Source organism: Balaenoptera ricei, chromosome 12 (assembly GCF_028023285.1).
Source record: "Balaenoptera ricei isolate mBalRic1 chromosome 12, mBalRic1.hap2, whole genome shotgun sequence".
NCBI classification, from domain to species: domain Eukaryota; kingdom Metazoa; phylum Chordata; class Mammalia; order Artiodactyla; family Balaenopteridae; genus Balaenoptera; species Balaenoptera ricei.
The window spans coordinates 21,380,932-21,407,157 of record NC_082650.1 but is presented as its reverse complement, the minus strand read 5'-3'; the positions used below and the strand labels follow the sequence as shown (position 1 = coordinate 21,407,157).

Here is a 26,226-nt window from a genome sequence, read left to right as displayed (position 1 = left end):
AGGAGAGGGAACCTGAAACCTCGGTGACCCGGGAGGGTGCCCACCTTCCTTCTGTTTACACAGTTTTTTTGTGTGTGTTTTTTTTTGTTGTTTATGATTGGGAATAGGCATGGAATACAACTGTCAACGGGGATGCTAGATTCGTGGCTTCTGTTCTCGGTAGAGGGCGCTATAAAAGCAAGTTCGCCCACAAACACACACCTCGTTTCTCGCCTCGTCGCAGCTCACACGTCCGCAACTCTCTTCCGCAGCTGATTTAATTTTGGCCAGAAAAGCCCCGCCCCCCGCCAATAGCTTCTCGCGATCCTTGAGACGGCGTGAGCTTTGCGTAACTTCCGGTCGTGACCCTTCAGCCTTTCGGCGATTGGTCCGTTTTCACGGCCTACTACGTGACTTCCCGGCCGGTTCCCGGGGCAGCACGTGTGGAGCGCCGTAAAGACGCGGTTGCGAGCTGGTCCTCAGTGGCGTTCGGGAGGTACCGTGTCACCTTCCTTCCGACTAGGAGAGAGCCGTCGCCCGTCTTTGGGGTGAGCGCCGAGCGGCTGCAAGCATGGTGAGCAAGCCTCGCTGTCTCGGGGGCGGGGCGCTCTGGTTTGGCAGAGACCGGGCTGGTTCCAATGGCGCCAGTGGCTACTGCGGCCTGGAACTGGGAGGGCTGGTCCGAAGGTGAAGACAGGCGACTTGTGGCCCAGTGCACCGGTTTGGGTCACCCTCACCACCCCGGGCATAGTTTGCAGTTTAGAGTGGGTCTCCCGCGGCCAAGCGTTCCTGGGGAGTAGACAGAAGAGAATGGCCTACCCTTTACCACCTCCCCGTCCCGAGAGGCCTAAAAACCTGTGACATGGCAAACAAACGCGCCCCCCAGTGCTTCACGGGGTCGAGCAGAGAGGGAGTTGCTAGTCTCTCCAGACATTGGAGTGGCAGGTGTCTGCCCCATCTGTTTGCTCTGGGGAAAGGGAGGGTCTAAGGTTGGGCCCGAAGCAAGGCGGCTTACTCAACTGGAATGATGGTTTCTCAGTTCAGAAAATTAAGGTTGTGTAGTGAAATAAAAACACAGAAGGATGATGAGTCTTACTAAACTTAAGCTCTTGTGTCATGGTTTTGTTTAATAGTTGGTACAGGAACTGTCTTCCTCAGATTTTCCTGTGTCAGGCTCCTGTCATTCTGGTTCAGACTGTCAGGGACCTTCTCTGAGCGCTCATTCTAAAGTAACTCTTGAGCTATTTGCATATCGCTGTGTTTTGTTTTTATTGTCTTTACCTGAAATCATGTTCTTGATGATTTGCTTGCGGAGAACAGGAACTTTGACTTACCTATTGCTGTATTCCAGCGCCTACAACAAGGTCTGGCACAGAGTAGGTGCCAACAAACGTTTGTTGAAGGAAGGTAGTATACATTGTATTGAACGTAGTTGATGTTTCTTGCCCTGGAAGCGCAGGTTTTAAAAATCTGTTGATCATAACATAACTTATTGAAGATGCCTATGTGGACTATGGTATTATTCACTGTTGCGTTGTTGTTCTGACTTATTTTATTATTCTGATTCTGTTTCTTTGAAGCCTCACAGGAAGAAAAAGCCCTTTATAGAGAAGAAGAAAGCTGTGTCTTTTCACCTGGTCCACCGGAGCCAACGAGATCCTCTAGCAGCAGATGAGACTGCACCCCAGAGGGTTCTGTTGCCTACACAGAAAGTGGGTCCTGTTCTATAGCTAATAAGTTTGTAGGTAGACTGTTGATAGTTTTTAATAAATTATGTTAGCCAACTGCTATTTTCAAATAACTGTGATCTTCTGGAAAACAAAATCTGTGATTTAATTTTCAGTAAATATATTCTTTTTTTTTTTTTTTGACTACGTTGGGTCTTCATTGCGGCACATGGGCTTTCCCTAGTTGTGGCCAGCGGGGCCTACTCCTCGTTGCAGCGTGCAGGCTTCTCATTGTGGTGGCCTCTTTTGTTGTAGAGCACGGGCTCTAGAGCGCAGGCTCAGTAGTTGTGGCGCACGGGCGTAGTTGCTCCACAGTATGTGGGATCTTCCTAGACCAGGGCTCGAACCCGTGTCGCCTGTGTTGGCAGGTGGATTCCCAACCACTGCACCACCAGGGAAGCCCAATATGTTCATTTTTACATTGTGCATATTTATTTTGATGGATAATTTATCTTTATTGGAGATGTTTAAATGAGCAATCTTGTAGAGTAGTGGAAAATATTTACTAAACCATCAGCAACAAAGCTTCATGGTGTTATTTAGGGCACAACCATATGTTTAGTCTCTGCTTTCCATAAGATCTTGGCGTTTCGTAACCACAGACTGCATTTTGCTTCCTGGTCATCTCATAAAATATAAAACTCATGAGTTAGCTTTAGGAAATACCAGGGAGCCTTTAAGAGGTTGATTTGGTAATTATCAGTCAGAGTATACTTGTTAAGTGTGGGTAATGTGAAAGGAAGTGTTGGAGAACACTGGCATATGTAGCTTTTTAGTAAAGCCAGTTGGTATTGTGCATTGAGAAGTTTCTTTGCATATAAATACAAGAAATTGTACTTACTTTTCAGTGCCCCCTAGTCTTCTAATCCTCCACATACATGACAAAACAAAGTGTGTGTGTGTGTGTGTGTTTCTTGGCTTAAATTGTTGCCCAGAAACGTCTAGTGGAAGGAGGAATTTTTTTTTATTCCATTTTAATTTTATGTGGCATTTTGTGTTTCCCGAGTTTGTCAAGAATTCTTTGTCTCATTCCTATCAGCCAAACTGTTCATGAGCCATCTGTCCCCTGTTCTGAAAGCTGTGCTCATTGGAAGGTTCCTGAGCCTTATCCTTGGAACAGGTGCTAATTCCGTTTTGTTTATGATCCTAGATAAAAGATGAAGAAAGGCGAGCAGAGCAGAGGAAGTATGGCGTGTTCTTTGATGACGACTATGATTACCTGCAGCACCTGAGGGAACCGTCTGGGCCCGCAGAGCTCGTTCCCACAGATACCTGTGGTGCACCTTACAGGGAAGATGAGAAAGAAGAAGCTTTAGCAACTTCAGTAAGACTTTTTAGCAATTCACATGTGAGAGAGAGTGTGTGAGGAGCTGTGAGTGAAGAACCACCATTTTTTAAATCAAGATAACTGTTTGGGGCAAGAAATGGCGTCAGTCTGAAGAGGACAAAGATAAGCCATGCCTTCGCTTGAAATTGTATATGTGTGTATGCACATACATAGCGTCAGGAGGGAGTAGGTCTCCTGTTCTGGGGTTGTTGAAAGTAACGGTTTTTGACAAGGTTGGAACTTTTGATTAATAGTTACGGTCATGCTAGATAGCACTTTTCAGTAGAAGAAAAGCTGCCCATGTTCTGTATGTTAACAGCTTAACTGTTTCAGCATCGTAAACTGCTCTAAGATAGACTTAACTTCTGTGGAACTTCTGCAGAATGTTCAGATCTTTAACGCTTGTAGAAGCTGCAGGCTAACCCTAAGAGAGAACGGAGGCAATAGATTGTAATGAAGTTTCTGTTACTCTTCTCAACAAAAATGCAGTCCCCTTTAATTCTTTATCTTTTAAGTACATATGAGAGCACATGTTTATATGAAATTAGTGCTTCTAATTTAAGTTCTGTTTTCTTCTACCTGCTTATGTTAAGGATGCCCATGTTGCATGCCTTTGTTATCTCATTTTTAATTTAGTATTAGTATAGAGTAAATTTCCCTGTGAAACTTTTATATCACTTGGCACTTAAAAAAAAGAAGATACTAATGTACTGTGTTTATTGACAAAAGAAGAGATACAAAGGGCACCAATTTCCCCTGCTTCTCATTCTCCAGTCCTTTCATGGTCTAGACATTGTTTTCCTTGGGGAAGATGTGATCATAGCTCTTCCAGTCTATACTTGTTGCTTAAGGAAGGTCAGAAGGGTTAGGTTTCAGGGTATCATACCAAAAGAGAGGTAATAACTGCACCTGTTCATTCACTCACTAGGTCATAGCTCTCTTGTGAGGCCTCACACCCCACTGCCACATCTTTAACAGAAGCTACTTCTCTATACCTTCTTCCCCAAGGCTATTGTGTCAATAATAGGATATGTATCTTATTGACTCATTTCCTTCTACGACCCACTGAGGGAGGGGAGGTGGTCCAGTAGTGACTTAACATCTTTATCTTATGTAGTAAGAAAAGTTTTAATAAAGTCCTAACATTCTTCTGGCTGAATTGTGTTGGCCAGTAAAAGATTAGCTTTTAATTCTTAATTCATTTTGGGTAAAAGTAACCACTATCGAATTGGCTTTTCTAACAGAGTAAGACTCTTTCTTTTTATTTTTGCCATGTCGCGTACGGCATGGCATATGGGATCTTAGTTCCCCGACCGGGGATCGAACCCATGCCCCCTGCAGTGGAAGTGCAGAGTCCTAACCACTGAATCACCAGGGAATTCCCCAGAATAACACTCTTTACTGGACACTTCCGTGATGTTTATAAGGACGAGTGAATTATGTTTGAAAACAAGTGCCATTGGTTTTCTGTAGCATGATGCAAAAATACGGATAAGTCCCATGTGTTTCTTCAACTTTAAAGTAATTTGTTACAAACCACGAAAATTGAGTAAACCAGCAATATTGAATATACCCTAAAAACAAAAGCAGTGCAGAAAGACAGTGGAGAAATTATTAATGCTTGATTAGCCCCTGATTTTCACTTGAAGGAAAGCAGGTGCTGCCACAGTGGAAAGCAGTTGGGCAAACCTCGTGTAGTTCAGAACCACTGCAATCACTAAAAAAAATTACAGTTCCCTTTTTTTAAAAATGTAATCACTATCTACACTTTAATTATATATATGATTCTTTGACTGTTTTTCACGATTTGAAAAATATCTCCAAAGGTAATTCATTAAGCGCAAGCTGATCCTCCCTTTTTTTTTAAACCCCGGTTTCCAAGGATAGATAATCACAAAGAGCATCTTAAATATATTTTACCACAATTTTTAAAAAATTAATGTAATATGCACCAAAAATCATTAGATTGTGCACTTCAAGTGGCTGAATTTTGTAGTATGGGAACCATATCTCAGTAAAGCTTTTTTTAAATAGGATTCTACAGCAGAAAGCCAGATCTTTGTCCATGTTTATGCCATCGAAAAACTCTGGAAGCCATAACAGCTTACTAGGTACGCGCTCATGCTCCTCAGAGGCGCCCATTTCAGCAGGCTCTGTGAGCCAGTGAGAATGTGTGCCTCAGCTTCCTGCCTGCTGCCAGACTGAGGACGGGGTGGTGGGCAGGTCCACAGACAGAGAACACCTGGTGGTGACTCATTATTAACTAAGTGGTTGTAGGGATGAAACTAAAGCATAAGGACCGGTCAGAAAGTATGCGCCAGCACATGTTGAAGTAGATTGGATGGTTTGCAGAATGAGGGGAGTTCACAGGAAGGAAAGTTCCAGAACAGTAATCAAGAAGGGCTTCATGGTGAAGGAGGGAACTGAGCTGGTCACTAATAGGGTGGCTTCGGGAATTCCCTGGCGGTCCAGTGGTTAAGACTAGGGCTTTCACTGCCATGGACCCAAGTTTGATCCCTGGTGGGGGAACTAAGATCTCACAAGCTGTTTGGTGCAGCCAAAAAAAAAAAAAAAAAGAAAAAAAAGTGGGTGGGTTCTATTAAAGAGAGAAGAAGGACCGTTCCAGTCAGAACGAAGGGACGTGAGGTAGTATTGTGGGTCATCGTGTCCAGCACATGTGTGCTCCATAAGTTACTTTGAATGATTCCACAATGTGAGGAACTGGACTTGATTTACATGGAGGTTGCATTATTGAGTAACAGGATACATAGAATAGACCTTGAGTTTATAGTGCCTTGAAAATCAGGAGTGAAAAAACCTGTTAAAAGTTCGGGAAGGCCATATTATAAAATTTTAAGGAGTTTTAACCTGGCAGTAATACGAAGATTGGACTAGATGTAGACTGAGCGGCAGCTGTGGTCGTCTGTGTCCTGGTCAGCCATGAGTAAGACGGTGCCCAGAAGACAGGTGTGAAGTGACTGTGTACAAGAGAGGTCAAAGGGATGGGTGGTTAGAAATGATTTACGACCACCCTAGGATTTAAGCAGCCAATTTGGAGAAAAGCTGTGCCAGTACTAGAGATGAGGACGTTATCTCTGGTTTAAATAGGAAAAGATTAATTTTGTTTTGAAATTTGAGGAGAGTGAAGTTATGAGACCTGGATTTGAATCTCAAAACCCCACTTAACTAGTCTCAGGCAGGCATGCCACTTAACCTTTCTTAGCTTGTGTTTCACTGAAACATGCTGATAACTCACGGGGTTGTAAGGATTAAGTGGGATAAAATACTGGAGAAAGCTTTGTGAAGTATGGCAGGGAGGTTGCTTTTGAGATAATGATGGAATATACATGTTTAAAATATGTAACTGGAGCACAGATGAGAGACAATGCAGAATGTAGTTGTATTAGTAGGATTGCTGTAACAAATTACCACAAATTACCACTGGGTGGCTTAAAACAACAGAAATTTATTCTGTCACAGTTCTGGAGGCCAGAAGTCTGAAAGTAGGCTTTCAGCAGGGTTATTCCTTCTCTGGGCCTCACAGGCAGAATCTGTTCATGCCTGTCTCCTAGCTTCTGGTGGTTACCAGCAGTCCTTAGTTTTCCGTGGCTTGTAGGTGCAGCGCTCTAGTCTGCCTCCACGCGTTCACATGCGCTCTCCCCGTGTGTCTTCACATGCGTTCTCCCCGTGTGTCTTCTTGTCTTCATGTGGCTTCCTTACAAGGACACACCAGTCAGTGGATTAGGCCCCCCCATCGCCCAGTATACCTCATCTTAACTGGTTACATCTGTAAGGAATCTGTTTCCAAATAACGTCATGTTCTGAACTCCTGGGTGGACATGAATTTTGGGGGCGCATTTCAACTCTTCGTAGTTCAAAAGTATTTCTAAATAAACCTAACCATTGTGTAAACTTCTTTTTCAAGACCACTGGAATTAAATTGCCTTCCTCAGTGTTTGCATCAGAGTTTGAAGAAGATGTTGGATTGTTAAATAAAGCAGCTCCTGTTTCAGGTGTGTATAATTTCTTTAACTTTTCAAGTGGATAGAGCTGTGTTTTACAGAAAGAAACGTAATGATATAGAGTTTTTTCTGTCCCTGGTAAAGTGCTTAAAGAATTGAGATGTGTTTGAATTCAGATTAAAGATCATTAAATTAGGAAGGGATGACTGTGATCTTCGTCCTTTTCTTTCATTGCCATCAAATTCTTAGTCTTTTTTTTTTTAATTTATTTATTTGTTTATTTATTTATTTTTGGCTGTGTTGGGGCTTCGTTTCTGTGCGAGGGCTTTCTCTAGTTGTGGCAAGCGGGGGCCACTCTTCATCGCGGTGCGCGGGCCTCTCACTATCGCGGCCTCTCTTGTTGCAGAGCACAGGCTCCAGACGCGCAGGCTCAGTAGTTCTGGCTCACGGGCCTAGTTGCTCCGTGGCATGTGGGATCTTCCCAGACCAGGGCTCGAACCCGTGTCCCCTGCATTGGCAGGCGGATTCTCAACCACTGCGCCACCAGGGAAGCCCAAATTCTTAGTCTTTAAAGTTCCTATTTGGAGTGGAAAGTGGGAGAATTATTTTTGGTGATCTAGTAGGGGAATTTTAGCCTCGCCTAACTTCTTACAAAGGAAACAATGATATTCAATAAGCCTTACATTCATATAGTGTGATCTTGAAAATACTTAATCTGTTAGCTTTCAGAGTTTCTCCCAAGAGTGTAGAAGTATTTTATAGAAGTCCATTTTACCGTCTGTTCCAGATACACCAAAAATTATGTTTGTTTTTTTGCGGTACCAATACTGTATTTTAGAACAAACACGGAAGTCCACAGAAGTGGTGTTTGATATTTCCTGCTAAATTACCTTATTGACTAACATTTGCCATGTGGCATTCATTCTACAGATTTCTGAATTGCCACTATGACCATGTTTGGGTTAAATCAGAATAAAAGCATAATCCCTGACCTCAAGGAATTTACCATCAGTTGGGAAAGATAGACAATAAATGGGAAATTACGATTATAGTGCAAATGAATAAATAGTGGTGAGGCACCAAACCCAGCCTGGGGGAGTTGGGCAAGGTGTCCTAGAGGACATGAGGCAAGGTTGATTTCTTAGGTAGAACTTAGGCAGGTGAATGAAGGAGAGTGGGGTGGGGAGGAGAGGATATTCCAGACAGAGGAAACTATGTGCAAAAGCAAGAGAACACAGATACAGGAATCTGCACACCTTTTAGCATGCCTGGAATGAAGGGTAAAGATTAATATGAAATGAGGCTGTAGAGACAGTGGCCATTTTGTGAAGGGTGTTGGAAGCCGTGTCAGTTTACAGGTTTGAACTTGAAAGTTTTTCTAGGACTCTAGTATTTTTATTGATACATATAGAAGAAAACAGCTGAAGAAACAGGTTGGGATTTTTAAAAATCTCATAGTCTGAAAAGACAAAGTTTCACAGGCTACAAATACTAAATTTATTTCTTCTAACAGGTGAGAGTTACTTCTAACAGGTGAATTTAAAGCCCAGTTTTTTTGTGGGTAAAAGCTTTGGATTTTGCTAAATAGACACAGCTTAATATTGTAGATCTATAATGAAGGTTTTTACTAGGGGGTATTGAAACCAGAGGGATTTTTTTCTTTTTTAAATTTTCTTGGAGTTCTCTATCTCTGTGTCTATTCCTGAACTGAACTTTTTAAAGTTTTTAATCATTGTTTTATCCTCAATACATAGGCAGAGTCTGGCATATAATAGCTACTCAGATTATGTTAAGTGAAGGAAACATGCTTTCTTGGAAATTATTGCTCAATTTTTGTTTTCCTTCTAGGCCCTCGGCTGGATTTTGATCCTGACATTGTCGCGGCTCTTGATGATGATTTTGATTTTGATAATCCGGATAATCTACTTGAAGATGATTTTATTCTTCAGGCCAATAAGCCAACAGAAGAGGAAGAGGGAATGGAGACACAGTATGTATGTTTTGTTTTGAAGCAGGAATGACCTGACTGTTGCTTCTTCTATAGGATAGTAACCATTAGATGTTATAGCTGGAAGAGGCCTTCGAGAGCATTTAATCTGAGACTTCTGATTTTAGAGCAGAAAATGTGAGACTTGAGGTCTTTACAAACCATCGATAGATGGGGCTAAAGTCCAAGTTGCTTGATTGCTAGTTCATTACTTTTCCAGCCAAACCAGACGGGTCAAGCAGCACAGCTGTTCCTGCCTAAACAAGAATCCTGCCTCTGAAATACCCTCAAATTTTACTTGTGCAAAGTCATTTGGTTCTGTTGTTTTTCAAGTTGTTTTGACATTTAATTTATGGCTCTGACTTTAGGAAATCTGAGGCTGAAGATGACAGTGAGTGGGAAGATGTGGATGATGAGAAGGAAGGAGGTAGTGATGATGATAAATATGACCCTGCAGGCTCATCAGATGAGGATATGTCTTCCCCTGGAAAACCTCTTGGGGCTGTAGAAAATCACTTTTTCTGGGAAGAAGAAACGAAAAGTCGCTTTACTGAGTATTCTTTGACGTCCTCGGTCATGAGGAGAAATGAACAGCTGACCCTACATGATGAGAGATTTGAGAAGGTAAACTCTCCACATAAGGGGCCTTTTAATACTAGTTCCTAGTACATTTTATGATATTGGAACCCAAAGCTAGAACTTTCAGCGTTAGAAACAGACTATGTCTTTTATTAAAACAGAGCATAAAACCACCCCAGTTTTAATTCTGGAAAGAATGTGTATAAGTCAGAAGGTGACTGATCAAACCTCCTGACTTCCTCGTAGAATCTGATATTTTGATTCTGAACCTCTCTGATCCCGATCCCTAATATTATGCTGTCTTCCTCAAGCATTGGCCTGAGCATAAACAAAATTCCATTTCTTTCCTTTTTTTTTTTTGAGTGATTTTCTTACTGTTACATCCCAGGGCCTAAAGTGGTATCTGGCATATGGCAGGGATTCAGACTGTTACGTAAATGAGTAAATTCCTTCAAGGTGAATCTAAGATAAAGGTTCTGACTTTGCTGCCTTTTCACTAAGTACTCATTTCCCTCTTCTCTCCAAACAATAGGCAAACTATTAGTAATAACCTCAGTCTTCAGGAGTTGTATCACCCCCTGCTTATTCTTTTACAAAGCCCAGCAGAGTTAACAGCATTGGAATAATACAGTAAGCATCATCTAAACCAGAATGAAATTTGTACGTAAACAGGAGGCTCTTTAGTTACGTGGTCTTTTAGCTTGCATAATCAGTGAATTTGAAAATATCTGTGAAATATTATGAGGTAAAGATTTCTGCCTAGCATTTTGTTCACCAAGCTGAACAGAATAACTGCCTTTCATTTTCATTTTTAAAATTGAAGTATAGTTGATGTACAATATTATGTAAGTTAGAGGTGTACAGTATAGTGATTCACAATTTTTGAACGTTATATTCCATTTATAGTTATTATAAATTATTGGCTATATTCCCTGTGCTTGCACAATATATCCTTATTTTATACCTAATAGTTTGTACCTCTTAATCCCCTGCCCCTATATTGCCCCTCCTCCCTTCCCTCTCCTCTCCACTGGTAACCACTAGTTCGTTCTCTATATCTGTGAGTCTGCTTCTTTTTATTTATGTTCACTAGTTGGTTATATTTTTTAGATTCCACCTATAAGTGATATCATACTGTATCTGTCTTTCCCTGTCTGACTTATTTCACTTAGCATAATACCCTCCAAGTCCATCCATGTTGTTGCAAATGGCAAAATTCCATTCTTTTTTATGGCTGAGTAGTATTCCATTGTGTGTGTGTGTGTGTGTGTGTGTGTGTGTGTGTGTACGTACACACACACGTACACACACCACATCTTTATCCGTTCATCTGTTGATGGATACTTCATATCTTGGCAATCATAAATAATGCTTCTATGAACACTGGGGTGCACATATCTTTTCAAGTTAGTGTTTTTGTTTCAGATATATACTCTGGTGTGGAATTGCTGGGTCATGTGGTAGTTCTATTTTTAGTTTTTTGAGACGCTTCCATACTGTTTTCCAGAGTGGCTGCACCAATTTACATTCCCACCAACAATGTACAAGGTTCCCTTTTCTCCACATCCTCACCAACATTTGTTATTTGAATTCTTTTTGGTGATAGCCATTCTGTCAGGTGTGAGGTGATATCTCATTGTTGTTTTGGTTTGGGTTACCCTGATGATTAGCAATGTTGAACATCTTTTCATGTGCCTGTTGGCCATCTGCTTTTCCGCTTTGGAAAAATGTCTATTCAGGTTTTCCGCCCATTTTTTAATCAGGTTGCTTGGTTTTTGTGTTTCTGATGTTGAGTTACATGAGCTGTTTATATATGTTGGATATTAATCCCTTACTGGCCACATCATTGGCAAAAGTTTTCTCCCATTCTGTAGGTTGTCTTTTTGTTTTGTCAGTGGTCATTTTCATATTAAATGGCAGCCTGTATTCAGACTAGATGTCAGCCTTAGAGTGCTGAGTAGAATGTCTTCCACACCGTACTGTCACGGTGCTGAATCCCTGCTAACACTTCAGTGGTAGTTGTGATCCTCCTAGGGCTGAAATAGTGTACAGGAGTAAAAGTAATGTAAAAATAACACTTAAATGCTATGGTCTTAATGCATACATTCATTTTTCATCTTATCTTTTTTCTTTATATTCAAGTTTTATGAGCAGTATGATGATGATGAAATTGGAGCTCTGGATAATGCTGAATTGGAAGGTTCCATTCAAGTAGACAGCAATCGCTTAGAGGAAGTTTTGAATGACTACTATAAAGAGAAGGCAGAGAAGTATGGTGACTTTTCCTTGATTACTTCCTTTTTTTTGTTTCAAATAAAGTCTATAATCGCACAGCTGAATCTAGAAAATCACCCAGTCAAGATCCATGTTTAGAAAATGTATGTTTTCCTTAACCTTTGGCTCACATTTTGCTATTAAGAGTTCTGAAGCTGAATATAACAGTGGGTGGAAACATACTGAGAACCACTTTCTCTATAGCTTTGACCTGAGAGTCATGATGGAATAACTGAGGATTAGAGTACAAGGTCATGTTCCACTTGGAGAAGGAGATGGTGCTTCTAGCCTCTTTGGCTGAAGAATTACTCTGACTTCTAAGTATATACACTCTTCATCTTCCTGAAAAAGGTGTTCTGAGAAGTAGATCAGAGTTTGTCTCTGCAGCCTGATTAGCATAGCTTTCTATCCAAATATTTGGTAAATCATCATCCACATCAAGGTGATTTCTCTGAGAGAAACTAATGAAGTGTTTACATCTGCTAGAAAGGTCTGATGTTCCCTGATCACTATCATATGTAGATCCCAGAGCAGGACAAGGGCTATATTCTTTGAGTGAGTTATTTGAATACTTTGAAGAGGCATATGGGCTGATGCTTTTCAAGGCTTTAAAAAAGATCATGTTATATAGGAAAGATGCCATCTTGTTTAATGTGTTAAAACCTTGCAAAGACGCAGATAGAATTTTCCTTCCTATCAGCAGAATGTATGTCCAAAACCTGCTGTAGAGGAGAGGCAAGCCTGAGTAGAGCTGATTTTGACAGGAAGTGACAGATGGAGCAAATGAGTTTGTGGATTTTAAAAAATGTTGTAGTTCCCTAAGCTCTTTAAGTGCAGTTTCAGTAACATAACAGTGTAATAATGGGTGGTATTTTTTTCCCCTCCTCTATCTTCATTTTTGAAAACTCAACCAAAAGTTGTGTAAAACTGAATACTCTTGAACCCTTCGAGGATCAGGACCTGCCAGTGAATGAGCTCAGTGGGTCTGAGGAGGAAGAGATTGTTACTGTAGTTCTTGAAGAAGCCAAAGAGAAGTGGGATTGTGAATCTATTTGTAGTAAGTATCTTAGTGTCCATTTTACTGCTAAAAGTATGATAGTAATTTTAAAGTATAGGGTACATCAACTTTTTGGAAAAGTACGTATTTGTGAAAATGATTTTGAAAAATAATATTTCAATTATTGAGTTGTAATTGAAACATTTAAAAACATAAGAGAGACTCCATTGTTATTTTGAACTATGAAAACACTAAAGTCAGGAATATAGGAGGAACTCAGTAATGTTTGACTGAACTGAAAGTATACTTATTGATACATGATTTTTGTGTGTGTGTGTGTTTTTTTAAGGTACATACTCAAATTTATATAACCATCCACAACTTATCAAGTATCAACCAAAGGTAAGTAAGTCCTAGTGTCCTGAGCTATTCGAAATATGCAGTGCAGGAAATGGAGTGTACAAATTATTTTCTCACAGTAGCCCCTTTGTGGCTTGCAACACTATTATGAAAAGCAACAAAAATGTGCCATTAGTGAGCTGTTTTTTAATAGGAGTGGAAAAAACCACAATGCCATTTGATCTTTCTTTCAGCCCAAACAAATCCAACTATCTTCTAAAACAGGAATACCTCTCAATGTCTTACCTAAGAAAGGACTCACAGCAAAGCAAGTTGAACGAATGCAGATGATTAATGACAGTGATCTGCCTAAGGTGTCAACCCAACCACGTTCTAGAAGTGAAAGCAAAGAAGATAAAAGAGCAAGAAAGCAAGCTATAAAAGAAGAGCGCAAGGTAAAGTAATTTTTTCAGATGTGAGATTTAGAAAGAGCTGGGGTGGGGGTGGTCACGGGAATTTCCTTTTGTAAAGTCAGTCTGCATCAATGTGAAGATTTGAATAACAGCATTTTCTCGCACAGGAACGGAGACTGGAGAAGAAAGCTAACAAATTAGCCTTCAAACTGGAGAAAAGAAGGCAGGAAAGAGAGCTGCTGAACTTGAAGAAGAATGTTGAGGGTCTAAAACTGTGACAGTGGATCATTTAAGATAAGGTGCATTCCCCATTACGGGCTCTTTGTTATGTACAATAATGAACGAGGATCTTCAAAGAGATAAAACTGTTCGCTCTGCAATTTTTACTGGCAGGTATTCAAAAGAAAACAGTACAATATTTGTGTTTATACCAGTAAGTTTTCTCTGCCAGCTGTCTTGTAAATATTGTAATATTTTTAAATTTAATATTATAGGCTTAAATTTGCTTAAATAAATGACTTCATGAACATGAAATGTTTGGATAAATTAAAGGAAAATGTCTTCATAACTTAAATGGAATTGATTTGTTCTTCATTTATTTGTGTGGTTGTTCCAGTTGCCTTTTGCAGATGTTCTCAAATATTTCTTTGAAATCTCTCCACTCCTTTTCAGTACTTAAGTGGTTTGATTTCCTGTATGTAGAAAAGAAACCCAGTTAAGAACTCATTTGAAATAGAGTGGCAAGAAGAGCTTCCACTGAGAAGGTTCCACTGGTAGGAATCTAAGTTTCCCCTTGCTGTCTGCAAAGGGTTATTTCAAAAGGATGGTAAAACAATATTGAGGTTATTGGGACTCAGTTACTGGCTGACTTGTCCTTGGAATTTAGGAAGAGTGAAGACAGGAAACAGAATAGAAGAAACAATCAAGAAAACTTCCTTGGCTTCAGTGAGTACCTGGCTCAACATCAGAAATATTGACTTCAGTTTAAACTAGAAAGCTTGTCTTTTCAACGTTATTTAATGCTTGGAACCATTCATGCTTGATTAAAATACATAGTTGAAAATTTCCCTGTTTTTTGATGAGATTTTTTAACTTCTCAACTTTTTCAAGGTTCAAGCAATGACACATCACAATTGTTAATTATTTGGTAAACTGTGACTTTCTTGCAACAGACAAGTTGTTAGTGACCCATGTTCATGTGTCCATGACTAATATGTTGTTATCTGGACTGTTCTGAAGAAAAAAAATCTGTGGACACTGTTGGTCTGAGTTGGGTACAGAATGGCTGAGGCAGAACCATTCTTAGCAGGTGAGCTGCATTTGATATCTAAGTTATTAGAAAGTGTCTTCATCTATAATTTGATTATGGCTTTTCCTCAGCTGGGAGGTGTTATCTTGTTCTGTACGTTATTGGTTCTAAATCTAATCATTGTCGAATTTTTAAAGGAGTTGTGAAAAACAGTAGCATTAGGTACTCTACCAACACTGATAGAAAAAACTTGGCTGAAGAGCTTGTCATTACAGAAGTAGAATACTGTATTTAAATGCCAGCCTGCAGAAGCAAAGGGCCAGATGATGGTTTATGTTAGTATCAGGAATGTACTAAATCCTAAAGAGATTGACCATTTATTTTGGTAGCCATCTCATTTGAAGGTTCTTAAAACCAGCAAGAATCTAGAATGTTACTTTGACTTGGTGCTCTTCAGATTCCATCTTCGGAGCTTTTAATTTCACCACACCTGACCCAAATGGTTTAAATTAACACGTTATATGTTTTGCAGTTAAGAGAATGTGCCTATAAGCCACTAGTCTTGGTGAAGCATATTGTGATTTAGACTGATTATCCTCCAAATTTAAAGATCTTGATTTTATTCTGGAAAAAAGTTCTTACATGATATTTTGTATTACTTCATAACATTTTGGAATATTTACGATGTCAGTCATATAAACAGTGGTTGGGAACTTAACATAAGCTCCATGTTAAATGCTAGGTGTCCAAAGCAATAAGAGGGTTTTGCCTTCAAGGACTGCATTGTCTGAGGAGGCAGGGTGTGTGCAGCAAAATACAACTAATGCCAAGTCACTGTGATAAGTACCACTTGAAATGAGGATCTTGGTACTTGCTGTTCCCCCTGAAGTGCTCTTACTGTAAATAAATCATCCTTAAGGATGGTGCTCAATTGTCACCTCCCCTATAAACTTTTCCCTGACCATGTATTTAAAAATAGCACAAACAGCCCTCCTCTGCATTCCTTATGCTCCTTGCCTGCTTCATATTCTCCTTAACATCTACTGGCATCTGATTTTATCTTGCTTTTCAGTCTCATCTCACTAGAACAAACTGAGGGCAGGGTATTTTTGTTTACTACTTTATCCCCAAGGTCTAGAACAGAGCCTGGCATTTGGTAAATGGTCACTAAGAAATATAAAAATGAATGGGTAGTTGGGACAGACAATTCAGAAAAGAATTGCTTAAACTTGGAGCAAAAGGACCTAGCCTCAGTGTTAGCCAGAAAGAAGACCCTAAGTATCAAAAGTTCTTACTATTTATGATTATTACCAGTGATGTATCCACATCTCTGTTGTGATGTCATCAAATCACCTCAGGGGAAGGACAGAACTTTAGCTATCTTGTAACTTTACTGTTAGATTATCAATACTTTTATGTTGCTTCTTGTGTGCTGACATTAGTATGTTTTATCTAGCTTGTTTGTTCCAGTTAAAGGTCAGAAGAAGGTAAAACTTCTAATGGCCTTATGGAGAATGTATAATAAAACAAACATACCCGCTATTCAAGTTAAGAAGTAGAACAAGTTATTCAAGTTAAGAAATAGAACACAGAAGCCACCTATGGGTGGCTTGAATAAATCCTCAATTTATTCAATTTTTCTTTCCTTGGGTAAGTTTTATGAATTATCTGGACTTTTATATTAATCATCACCTGCATGGCATCCCTGTAAACACAGTATCTTGTTTTTAGCAACTGAGAAGCACAAATCTAGCTCAGTGAGGGCAGTAATTGCTACCGTTTGATCAAGGCATCCTTGAGAAGATGAGCTGAATAGTTTCTGAGTCTGACTTCAGCTCTTAGAGTTTACAAGAGCCCCATGTGGTGATGTCAGTGAGCCAGGTGATGAGTGAGTCCTGGGAACACAAGTCACCATAGTTGAAGCATCCTGAATCTCCTGCCAAACTAGGCTTAGCAATTGTATGCTCATTTTATATTTTATGCTTCTATACTTATTATGACCTCTCTCTGTCTCTGAAGAGATCAGTGCAGAACTTTCCTGTGGAGTGAAATGAGTATCCTTAGCTTATCTAGACATGAGAGTATGAAGGGTGAGCAGGCACTTCGCTGGGATTTCGTCAAGCAAGCCAAGTATAGAACAGAATGAGAGCCAGATATATATAGGACATGCTATCCTCAGATTACAAAGGCAGTGAATATCTAGGTTATGACAGCCTTCAGCATGTCTGTGTCTTTAGTCACACTCCTCCAGCCTGAACTGGTTGCTTCTCTGGTTCTGGTGCCCAGCTGTTATCCTGGGAATCCCCTTCTCGCCCTCCTCTGTTGAATGCCTATTTGCTGTATCTTTTACTCACCTTGTTGTGGAGTATATCCTCCAGTAATTCTTGAGACAGAGTACACGGGATGTAAACTTTTTGAAAGCTTGCATGTCTGGAAATGTATTCTACCCCCATATTTGATTGATAGCTTGGCTGGGTATAAAACTGTAGGTTGTAAATAATTTTCCCTCAGAAGTTTAGAGAATTTTTCCCCATTTATTTCCATTTTTACTATTTGTAAATCTGAAGCCATTCTGACTCCTCATACTTTGTATGTTACTTTTTTTCCCTCTAAGTAGGATCTCTGTCTTCAGTGTTCTGAAATTTTACAATGATATTTATTGTTTTAGGCATATTTTCATTTGTGTGGGTGTCCTCTCAAACAGGAGGCTCATGTCCTTTCACTTCTGGAAATAGTTTAAAATTATTTTTATTTTCTTCCTCGCATTTTCTCCTTTTCTCTTCTGAACTCCTATTATTTGGAGTAGGGCCTCCTGGACAAGTACTCTTAATTTGCTTATGTTTCTCTCCATTTCTATGCCATTTCACTCTACTTTCTGGGAGATTTCCCTAATTCTATCTGCCAACCTACTGTTGAGTTTTTAATTTCTAAGAGCTTTAATTTTCTTTAAAATTTCTCTTTTGTTTACTTTGGGCTTACATGCTAGAGATTTTCCTCAGATCTTTGGAAATTCCTGTCTGTTTGTTTATGATTAATATTGGAGGACGAGAACACTAGGAACTCTGGGTGGGTAGCATTGGAGGATTTTGAGCTTTTTTTTGTAGGGTGGTCTGGGTGAGCTGTTTGGGAATCTTCCCAGTGTCAGTATCTTTTGCTCTTTCTCCATGGAATGATTATATTCCCAGGGAAGCTTCCATTCTGCCTTGAGAGTAAGGGTCTGGCAGGCAGAATTCTGTGAGCCAAGTAGAGGAAGGTGGGTGTGGGATATTCTCTGCTTCCAGCATCACTGGTCATGAGATTAATCACTAGATTATATACATAGACACACACTTTTGTGTGTGTGTATGTATATATGTGTATACATATACAGTTAATCCTCATTAATCATGGAATCCCTGTTTGCAAATTCACCTCCTCACTAAAATTTGTAACCCTAAGTCAATATTCATGGTGCTTTCATGGCCATTCACAGATATGCACATACCAGTTAAAAAGTTGAGTCACCCAACACACATGTTCCCAGCTAAGGTAGAACAAGGTGATACTCTGCCTTCTTGTTTCAGCTGTCCTACTGTAAACAAGTGTCCTTTTTATGGTCTATTTAGTGCCATGCTTTTCATAATTTTGCACTTTTTCTTGGTGATTTCACTGTTTAAAAGGCTCCCAAGTGTAGTGTTGAAGGGCTGTCTAATGCTTCTAAGTGCAGGAAGGCTGTGATGTGCCTTATGGAGAAAATAGGTCTATTAGATAATCTTCATGCAAGCATGCATTATAGTGTGGTTGGCCATGAATTCAATATTATTGAATCAACAATATATATATTTAAATAAGGTGTCTTTAAACAGATTCATAAAACAAGGTTGTGTACTGATAGGTTGATAAAAATGTTGTAACTTTGTATTTCCCCAGGGAAATACAAATGCATTTGTATAGTGCATTATTTGGGAGTAATGAATGAGTCAGTATTTGTTCATTTAGTGCTTGCAGGGATTTATGGAATGTAACTAGCACAGATAATGAGAATCAACCATGTGTATGTGTATACATCTGTATCTGCCTACCCAGGCCTTCAGCTATGCCTCATGTTGACTCACGCACAGACCTCCTCTCATCCTTTCTGGAGAGTAGACTTCTGCTAGACTTGGAGAAGGACAATCACCCAGGGGCTGTGGGATGAAGGGGGGCCTTCTAGGAATCTTCACTTCTTTTTAGAAAACTTTCTCCCTGATCCTCCATATTTTAGCAGTCTCTTCTTTCTCCTCTTCACATATCCTGTCCCTGTGTCAGAGGTATGTGCTGCTCCAGGGGTTTCTGTGATTTTGAAGGGCTCTGCAGTGTAAATCTGGATGGTTCTCAGTTTCTTCTACCATCAGCTTGGGAAGTGGATTTTGATGTAGTTTTATGTCCTCCAGGTTGGCTACCATGGTCCATCAGCTTTCCAGATTCCAGTTTTTTATTCTTGTCCTCTTTCCTCCCTGTCCTCCTGGTCCTCCATGTTTCTACGTCCCTTTACTGTAGTGTTTTGGGGGAAAGCAAAAATAAGATGGAGTGCTCTCTTTGCCATCCTAACTCATTAGTCTCAGTTCCTTTTTTTATAAGTCATGTTCCTGAGATAATAAATTTCAGCTAGTGTGCCACCCCCTTTGCCATAAGGCCCTGGAAGATGTAAGTATTGCTAATATTTGCATGTCCTGGACTGCAAAGGACTTAAAAAGAGTTTCTTGACTCACTGACAGCTAAATGAGAAAATGTCTTCCTTTTTCCTTCTCTGTAATGCCTTTATAAGGAAATGTGGATTGGTAGGTATCTCTACAAAGCATTCTTAACTTCCAGCTCAGAAAGAGAATGTCTAGTCTCAAGTAGAATTTCTTCCAATTTCATTACAGCCGTAATCCTCTCCAGGTTTCTTATAAAATTTTTGAACTGAGATCTTTGTAATGCTTATTTTTTCATTGTTAACATACTAAACAAAACTGTTGATCACTTCCAGATCGCTTTCCTCATTTTAAAAATTGTCTTAAGATTATGAACCAATGTATAAAAACAATAGCCACTTTAATAGTCTACTGAGACTCCAATTAGAGAGGGTAAAGTTAGAAATAGCTAAGTTAATACACATTGTTTTAGAATCTTTTCTATCAAAAGGGTTTTTTTAATGTCATTCTTTTATTTTTTTTTTTTTTTTTTTTTTTTTTTTTTAGTAATTTTTTTTTTAAGATTTATTTTTTATTGATTGATTGATTGATTGATTGATTGCTATGTTGGGTCTTCGTTTCTGTGCTAGGGCTTTCTCTAGTTGCGGCAAGCGGGGGCCACTCTTCATCGAGGTGCGCGGGCCTCTCACTATCGTGGCCTCTCCTGTTGCGGAGCACAGGCTCCAGACGCGCAGGCTCAGCAGTTGTGGCTCACGGGCCCAGCCGCACCGCGGCACGTGGGATCTTCCCAGACCAGGGCTCGAACCCGTGTCCCCTGCATTGGCAGGCAGATTCTCAACCACTGCGCCACCAGGGAAGCCCCATTCTTTTATTTTTAAACAGCAATGCATAATCTTTATAGAAAAATTGAAAATTTAGCAAACTAAAGAAATAGTCACCTTTTTTCTTACCACTCAGAGGTAATTACTATATATTAAACGTGTAGTGTGTGTGTACCATATATATATGTATATATATCCTTCCAGTCTTTATTTGTAAATACGTGAATAAAAATGCATATTAAAATTTTCCATGTTATTCTCCCACAAAACATTTTTAATTACTACATTCTCATACACTCATTGGCAACCTACTTCTGTAAAGGCCAGAAAATATAATTTTTGGTTTTGCAGGTCATAAGGTCTCTGTTAAAACTACTCAACTCTGCTATTGTAGCACGAAAACAACAGTAGATATTTTATAAACAAACAAATGGGCCTGACGGTGTACCATTACAACTTTTATTTACAAGATCATGCAGCCTCCGATTGGGCCCACTGGCCACAATTTGCCAACCCCTAGATATGTAAACTTTTAATTTTGACATAATTCATGAAAAGTTGCAAAATATTACAGAGAGATTCCTGCACTCTTTATCCAGTTTCCCCCAAGTTACATCTTCACTACAGTACAATGTAAAAACCAGAAAGTATGCATTGGTATAAGGAGTGTTTATAGTTCCATACCATGTTATTACAGGCATAACCACCACCGCAATAAAGATACAGAACCGTCCCGTCACCCAGAGGTCTTCCTCATTCCACCTCCGTATAGTCACAACCACCTCCCTCCCTGACCATCCCTACCTCTTAGCAATCACTAATCTCTTTTCCCCCTCAAATTTGTCATTTTGAGAATGTTTTACAAATGGAATCATACAGTATGTGACCTTCTGAGATTAACTTTTTTCATTCAGCAATGAGATTGAGTCAGGTTGTGGCGTGTGTCAGTAGTGTTCCTTTCTGTTGCTGAGCTGTGTTCCAGGGTATGGATATAGCACAGCTTGTTTAACCATTCACCTATTGAAGGGCACCTTGGTTGTTTCAAAGGATTCTTTTAAGGTTCTGTTGATTTCTGTGTTTGGTTCTCCATGTTCCCTTTCTTCCTCATTGTCAAGCTTCCAAGTTGAATGTGGTTCAGAATGTGGTGGTCCATCTATCTCAGGTGTTCAGTTGAGTCTTATTGTAGCTGTCATTATTTCAAACGCATTGAATTCAAAGCTCACTGATTTAAACCAAAGGTCATTGATCCTCCAGGGACTTCCATTTGCTTTGCAGGTTAGTAGTGATACAGTATCTTTATATTTATGGTGATCATTGAGTAAATAGTCTTAATACTTGTAGAGACAGAGACTCAAGTTTGAGTCTCAGTGTTACTACTTACTACCTGTTGTCCTCAAGAAGTCACCTAACCTTGAACCTTCATTTTCTTATCTCTTAAGAAAAAAAAAAGTATCAACCCTATCTCATAGGATTGCTGTGAGGAGTTAAATGAGATTACATAGGAAAAGTGTTTGGGGAACAGGAAATCACCCTACGAATGTTACAGTAATAGTCATAAAAGTAAATCATCCTTCATTAGTGTTTTAGAAAAAAAAGTAGCAGTTTTGTAATTAGGATGAGTAGCTTTTATTAATGAGTAAGTATGTGGCGGGGTGGGATATCCTTGCTGGAAAAAAAAAAGAAAATTAAGACCCAGTTTTTATAGAGTTAGAAGGCCAGAAGAACAGAGAGGAAGAGTGGTATTTCCGTATGCTGTAACGGATGACCTGTGTTGCAAATATAATACCATCTGGCAGATGTGAGAAGAAATCATTTAAATCAACAGTGTCTGTAATGAGCTACCATCTGATTCCTGTTAATCAGGCCTTCCTTTTTCAAACCGTCTTCCCATGGTTTCCATGACCCTGTTCTCTCCTGCTTCTCCTTCTGGCTTATCACCATCATCTTCTTGGCCCTTAAATATGGAGTTCCCTGGGGATCATCCCTGTACTTCTCTTTCCATGACCTCTTCCCTGGCAATATCATGCCTTTACATCACTCTCCAAACAAAGCCTACATCTGTGTCTCTAGCCCTGACCTCCCTCATTTCCATCCTGCTGGCTGGATGACTCTATCTCAAACTCACTATTTCCAAAGCTGAGGTCATTTTTCTTACAAGATGGCCCTTCTTTTCGAATTCTTTATTTCTGTCCATAGTTCTACCGTCTTCTCAGTCCCTCAGTGTTCTTCTCTCTGTCACCTCCCAACTCCCCCCAAATCTAGTCATCGTATTGATTCTTTGACCACAGTTTCTCCCATTTCCTCTTTCCTTTCCATTTCCGGCCTACATCTTTAGCCTTTTAACTAATATCCCACTTTCCATTCTCAACCACCGTCCATTCATCCCTCCTCAGCTTTGTCACATGAATCTTCCACAGCTCTGTTCAGATTCTTCCTACTCAGTGTCGTTGCTTGCTCCCCTTGTTTGTAGAATAGAGCCCAAATGGTTAGTCTAATACAAAATGTTCTGCATGATCAAACTGCTTTTGTAATCTTATATACTCCAGATGAACTGAAAGGCAGTAATATGAAACAAAACTCTTATTTTTCAGAATTCCACAATGGTTTGCTTTTCTAACTTCATTTAAAGTAATTTATGGGCATACTTTCCTTTTCTATGCTGGACCCATGTATGGTTTCTCTCAGTATTCCCACAGAGTTACATATGGCAGGTGTTTAATTATTTATTGAATAAATGATTGGTCCTATGGTAGAAACTCAATTCTTGTTTGACCCATACATTTAACAGGTAATTATTGAGAACCTTACTGTGGGTCAGGTAATTTGAGGCATTGGGATATAGTGGGCACAGTCAGTCAGTTTTTGTGTTTTTTTTTTTTAATTTGAGTTTATTCTTCATTTAACTTCGAAAACACTACAATAATTGAATATTTTTAAAAAAACAGTAGCAAGTAGTGAGCATATTATGATTGTAGTCCTTCACTCATTCTCTACTGCATATAAAATGTCAGCAGTGAATGTTCTTCACAGGCCCCATAAAGAGATCCTACACTAAGCACCACCCCTGGGAGGACGTTCATCATCCTCATGTGCTTCTCCATTGTAATGGCTCTGTCTTTCCTGATTGGGAGCAAAGCCCACCAATTCTACTTGGTCCATTTCATCCTCTTCTACTTCCTTCCTCTCAGGTAGGAGTTTTTCCGGCAAAGAGATTTGTCAGGAGAGAGAAAGCCATTCTCAGGAAAGTTTACCTTAAATTCAACGACTAGGCGACCCTTTTCATACTGTCCATGATAAAATGGCATGCCTTCATTTAGCACGTACATGGCCTTACATTCTAGCAGCAGTCTTAAAGATGTTACCATTGGATTATTTATGACTTCATACTAGGATATCAACTTTGTACTTATGTCTAAAGCTAAGCTATCAGGCAGTTAGTTTAAGAATATATTAAATATTAAATAATTATACTCTGGTTGCCTGAAGCATATGGAATTTATCTGTTCAGTGAAGTGAGAAGTCTAGGTTAGGAGAAGAAAACGGGTGAGTTTTACAAAGGATCTTCCTAATAGAAGGAAGTAGTTGGAGAGGGGAAAAGAGAGTGAGGATATCAAGCTATTGAGGTCTCCTCCAGTTAGTCATTTCTTCTCGGGCAGGCAATTCCGTGAAATTAACATAATGTGCTCTTGGATCCTATACAGATGGCAATCAGGAATTATTTCCCTGTGAAGTCTGTGGAAGATGCTTTGCAGCAGATGTTCTGGTAAACATAAAGACATTTTGTAGATGTGTTTCATTGGAGTTAAATGAACTGTCAAGTCAGTGAGGAGGCCACAGTGGCAAAGATTAAAGACAGATGTGGAGGGAAAGCAAGGGGAGAAAAGTACATAACCTATGGCTGGCAGGCCCAGAGGACACTTAAGCAGATCAGTGCTGCCCCATTCAAAAGGGAACTTATTAAATATGGTCCTCTTACTAAAAGGAAGCCAGATGAAAGTATCTTGGCACAGCTGATTGTCTCTTGAGAGGTTTTGGCTCTTTCGCCTTTTCTATAAGCATCAAAAATTCAAATTTTAAGGCCAAAGCACCAGGGAAATTAGCTAGTCAAGAGGAATGAACATTGAATTTGGAGCATCTGGAAACTTGGCTTTTAGCCTCAAATTTGTCACTAATTCTGACAAGTCCTTTAACCTCCCTCTGTTTCCTGCTTTGCCACGTATAAAGACAGAACTCTCTAGTTTCAGGGGTTTTATGTAATTTGAACAAAATGGTTGTAAGGCTTGTTCCAAGACCTAATTGTTAATTAGATTCAAGCTAACTGCATGTCAAGTCCCCGGATTGATGCCTATAAAGTTGAATAAAAGCTTGATTTATTTCAAAATTAGGGAAACAAACAGGTAGTAGGCCCCCCATATTATGAAGGAGTTCCCAAGAAAAACGATTTAAAACAAAAATCTAAATGATAATGAACTGTTAGTTGGGACATTTAGGTCAAAGAGACTTGTTTTGAACTTAAAGAATTTGGACTATAAACCTGACTACATTTGGGGCAAAAGACTACTGAATGAGGTTGTAGGTTTTATTTCTCTGGGGAATTTAAAAGTGAAATATCTGTTCTAGTTAACCGCAGCTAGAGTTTGCTGGATCTAGAAGGGGAACTCACAGGGCCTGTTGTGGCCCAACAATCCACTAGGGAGCTGCCTTTGCTAACCCAGGACTGCACCCCATGAGAATGGATTTGACACCTAGAAGGTAACCGTTTGAAGAGGGATCACTAAATGCCAAGTATTCTTGGGTCCTCTTGAGTTCTACTTCATTGACCCATTTCTAGGCTACAAAGAGCATTTGATCAAGTGGTCTGCTCTCTCTCTCCTTCAGTTTAAAATGGTACGGCTTGTTCGTAGCCAGGTGCAGTGATTTTCATGGAGCCTGTATTTTTTGGGTCTGGACAAAGCAACTGTCTTAAGTGATAGCTATTATGAGTTACATGACCACCAAGGAAGAGGACTTAAGAGTGGAAGGCAAAGATCCTGGCATAATCCCATAGTGTTGCAGTGCAGACTTTATAGAAGTGGTACACAGGCAAAGCTCTGTGTGCTGGCTCCCTGGTTTTTGTACCAGAAACGCTGAGTACTTACAGGTCTACTGCCTGGACTAGTTTTCTCTGCCGATTGTCTTAGAAGTGTTGTAATATTTTAAAATTTAATATTATAAGCTTAGATTTGCTCTAAAATAAATGACTTCATGAATGTGAAATGTTTGGACACACTAAGGGAAAATGTCTTCATAACTTAAATGGAATTGGTGTATTTTTCATTCGTGGTATGGTTGTCCCAGTTGTTTCTTGCAGATGTTCTCAAATATTTCTTTGAAACCTCTCCACTCCTTTTCAGGAGTTAAGTGGTTTGATTTGCTGTGTGTAGAAAAGTAACCCAGTTAAACTCAATTTTGAAATGCTGAGTGGTAAGAAGAGTTTTTCTGAGAAGGTTCCACTGGTAAGAAGCTAAGTTTCCCTTTGCTGTATGCAAAGAGTTCCTTCAAAATGATGGGAAAACAATGTTAAGGTTATTGGGACTCAATTCCTGGATGACTTGCTTCTGGAATTTAAGAGCAGTGAAGGCAGTAAACAGAATAGAAGAAATAAGAAAAGTTCCTTGGCTTCCGTGAGTACCTAGCCGAATATCAGAAATAATTTATTTCAACTTAAACTAGAAAGTTTGCCTTTTCAACATTATTTAATGCTTGGAACTATTCATTGAGCCCAAGTGATAGAGTTAAATATGTAAGACCAAATTTTAAGTAAGTTTCTTTAGCTGAAGAGGCCTTTTATTGACCTTGCCCAAACACAGTATCTCGTTATGTGTAACATGGGTGAAGAGAGCCAGATGGATTTGCTCTGCTGTGATCTGAGAGTTAG

The 26,226-nt window shown here is 39.6% G+C and overlaps 2 protein-coding genes across 2 annotated transcripts in view; both read left to right on the top strand.

The window, feature by feature from the left end:
• Positions 1–394: 394 nt before the first annotated feature.
• LTV1 (LTV1 ribosome biogenesis factor) lies at positions 395–14,158 on the top strand. The gene is made up of 11 exons (XM_059941904.1): positions 395–553; positions 1,560–1,691; positions 2,857–3,030; positions 6,959–7,046; positions 8,844–8,985; positions 9,351–9,606; positions 11,704–11,831; positions 12,753–12,892; positions 13,182–13,234; positions 13,426–13,626; positions 13,752–14,158. Exons 1-11 carry the CDS (start codon positions 551–553, stop codon positions 13,860–13,862), a joined length of 1,428 nt encoding a protein of 475 aa, XP_059797887.1. The 5' UTR covers positions 395–550; the 3' UTR covers positions 13,863–14,158.
• Positions 14,159–14,865: 707 nt separating this feature from the next.
• The window catches only part of ZC2HC1B (zinc finger C2HC-type containing 1B), a 35,034-nt gene continuing 23,673 nt past the window's right edge, over positions 14,866–26,226 (top strand). The window contains 2 exon segments of the mRNA XM_059942094.1: positions 14,866–14,893; positions 24,011–24,072. Of these exon segments, the coding sequence (XP_059798077.1) occupies positions 14,866–14,893; positions 24,011–24,072 (90 nt within the window).

Coding starts and splice junctions, on each gene's coding strand:
- LTV1 (XM_059941904.1), top strand. Junction 11,832..12,752: donor TATAAAGAGAAGGCAGAGAA/GTATGGTGACTT, acceptor CTCAACCAAAAG/TTGTGTAAAACTGAATACTC. Junction 13,235..13,425: donor TTATCAAGTATCAACCAAAG/GTAAGTAAGTCC, acceptor TCTTTCTTTCAG/CCCAAACAAATCCAACTATC.